General features: G+C 34.9%; 1 protein-coding gene across 1 annotated transcript; it reads left to right on the top strand.

Moving 5' to 3' along the window:
* Window positions 1-861: 861 nt before the first annotated feature.
* LOC141595543 (uncharacterized) lies at window positions 862-1,296 on the top strand. The gene has a single exon (XM_074415508.1). The coding sequence runs from the start codon at window positions 862-864 to the stop codon at window positions 1,294-1,296; it is 435 nt and encodes a 144-aa protein (XP_074271609.1).
* Window positions 1,297-2,650: the final 1,354 nt, after the last annotated feature.

Here is a 2,650-nt window from a genome sequence, read left to right as displayed (position 1 = left end):
TCCTTTTGTTAATTCGTTTTTGTCTCTAGTGATTGATTTATAATTATAGTATTTGTTATCATTACGGATTGTAGATAATATGTAAGACTGAATTATAAAATCAGAAAGAACAATCACATTAAAGTAATGGGTAAATTCATGTTATGAATTATTAACATATTATGATGATATATTTACCATTAAAATTAAATGTTTACTTTGTATATGGCATGTTAGTCACCAAAGTGGCCTTGTTATATTATATTTAGACATTTGAAGTTAAAGTTTTAATTGATCATGATTAAAAGAGATGGTTAAATGACATTACAGTACGATTGATCAATTATTTTTTTGTCATCTATATTTTGGGAGACCACCCAAAGGTGGGTCATAAAATATAGTCGATGATATAAAAGGATTAATTATTCATAAAGTGGGTCTAATAGTATGTATATCCAAAGATAGCATTCTTATTTGATTCATGTGTGTTAATAATTAATTGTTAAAGTATATATTAACACCAATGATGGTTACTTGTATTTAAGTGTTGCCCAAAGGTCATTTAAATACATGTATAAAAGTTTATATAAATTATTTGAATCTGTATGATAGTTTTCAAAGCACTAATTGGTAACATGTATAAATGATTGCAGCATCTCCAAATTTGTTTGCATCTGCTGACTCTTTTGTAAAGTTTAATGGGCTTAATTATGATGAGTGGGCATTAAAGATCCAGTATACACTGGATATAATGGCTTTGGACATTGCCATCCTGACAAATGAGGTGCCAACAAAAATTACACCGAGAGCCCGGCGAAAAGTGCCATTATCGGGCTTGGGAGAAATCTAACAAAGTTGGGTTTACACCTCATGAGGATGACAATGGCTGATAACATTAAGCCCTCCATGCCTAAAACAGAGAAAGCAAGGGAATTCATGCTTAAAGTAAAGGAGTGTTCACAAATCGGATTTAGTGATAAGTCAATTGTTGGTAGTTTAATGAGTGAGCTGACTACTAAAAGGTTTGACTGGTCTCAACCGATTCATGATCATGTGACACACATGTCTAACCTGGCAGCAAAGTTGAAGACTTTAGGAATGGATGTAAGTGATACTTTTTTGGTCCAATTCATCATTAACTCTCTACCTTATGAGTTTGGCCAGTTTCAGGTGAACTATAACACCATTAAAGATAAATGGAACTATCAAGAGTTAAAAGCCATGCTTATACAGGAGGAGGGGAGATTAAAGAAGATGAAAGATCAAGCTGTTCATTTCCTAAGTCATGATGGTGCCAAAGAAGCAAAGCAAGGCTAAACCGAGTAAGAAGAGTAAGAATGGTAAGAAGGGAAAGTCTTTCTTTAAGGGACCTGAAAGTGCGATCCATAAAGAGAAGAAGTGTCACTTTTGCAAGAAAATGGGACACTTCAAGAAGGATTGTCCTAAAAGGAAGGCATGGTTCGAAAAGAAAGGTAAACATTATAGTTTTGTTTGCTTTGAATCAAATCTTATAGAAGTACCTAGTAATACTTGGTGGTTAGATTCTGGTGCAACTACTCATATTTCTCACATTAAACAGGGATATCGTATGATCCAGCCCATAAGAGGAGCTGAACAGTTTGTATCCATGGGAAACAAGATGAAAGTACGCATTGAGGGCATTGGGACTTACAGATTAATCTTAGACACTGGTTGTCATATAGATCTTACAGATTGTCTCTATGTACCCGATTGTGCTAGAAATCTTGTATCATTAAGTAAATTGGATAATTTAGGTTTTAATTTCAAGTTTGGACATGGTGTATTTTCTATGTACCGTAATGAATACTTTTATGGTAGTGGTACTTTGATTGATTCACTTTATAGGTTCAATCTTGATGTTAAATTCTCCGATTCCTTATTTTATGTTGAGTGTCAAGGTATTAAACGTAGTGCATCGAATGAAAAATCAGCTTACTTGTGGCATCAAAGGCTAGGTCACATATCCAAAGAAAGGTTAACGAGGTTGGTAAAAGATGAAATTCTACCTCAATTGGATTTTAGTGACTTAGATGTGTGTGTAGACTGCATTAAAGGTAAGCAAACTAAACATACAAGAAAGAAATCGCCTACAAGAAGCTCTCGACTTTTAGAAATTATACACACCGACATTTGTGGACCTTTTGACACTCCATCTTGGAGTGGTGAAAAGTACTTTATCACTTTTATAGATGATTTCTCGGGGTATGGTTTCACTTATTTGTTGCATGAAAAGGCTCATTCCGTGGATGTCCTTGAGATATTCATAAATGAGGTGGAAAGGCAGCTAGAAAAGAAAGTGAAAATTGTGAGATCGGATAGAGGTGGTGAGTTTTATGGAAGGTTTACTGAAAATGGACAATGTCCTAGTCCATTTGCAAAGTTACTTGAAAGTAGGGGTATTTGTGCACAGATACAATGCCAATGGTACACCTGCAGTAACGGTGTTCTTTGAAAGGCGGAACCGTACTTTAATGGAAATGGTTAGGAGCATGTTAAGTAACTGTTCTTTACCTCTTTCACTATGGATTTATGCATTAAAGACAACAAACTATGTTTTAACTCGGGTTCCTAGTAAGCGATTCCTAAGACTCCTTATGAACGTGTGGACGGAGAAGGAAACCGAGTTTAAGACATCTTCGAGTTTGGGGTT

The sequence above is a fragment of the Silene latifolia genome, chromosome 8, assembly GCF_048544455.1.
Source record: "Silene latifolia isolate original U9 population chromosome 8, ASM4854445v1, whole genome shotgun sequence".
NCBI classification, from domain to species: domain Eukaryota; kingdom Viridiplantae; phylum Streptophyta; class Magnoliopsida; order Caryophyllales; family Caryophyllaceae; genus Silene; species Silene latifolia.
The sequence above is the reverse complement of the archived record's forward strand: the minus strand, read 5'-3'. Positions and strand labels throughout refer to the sequence as shown.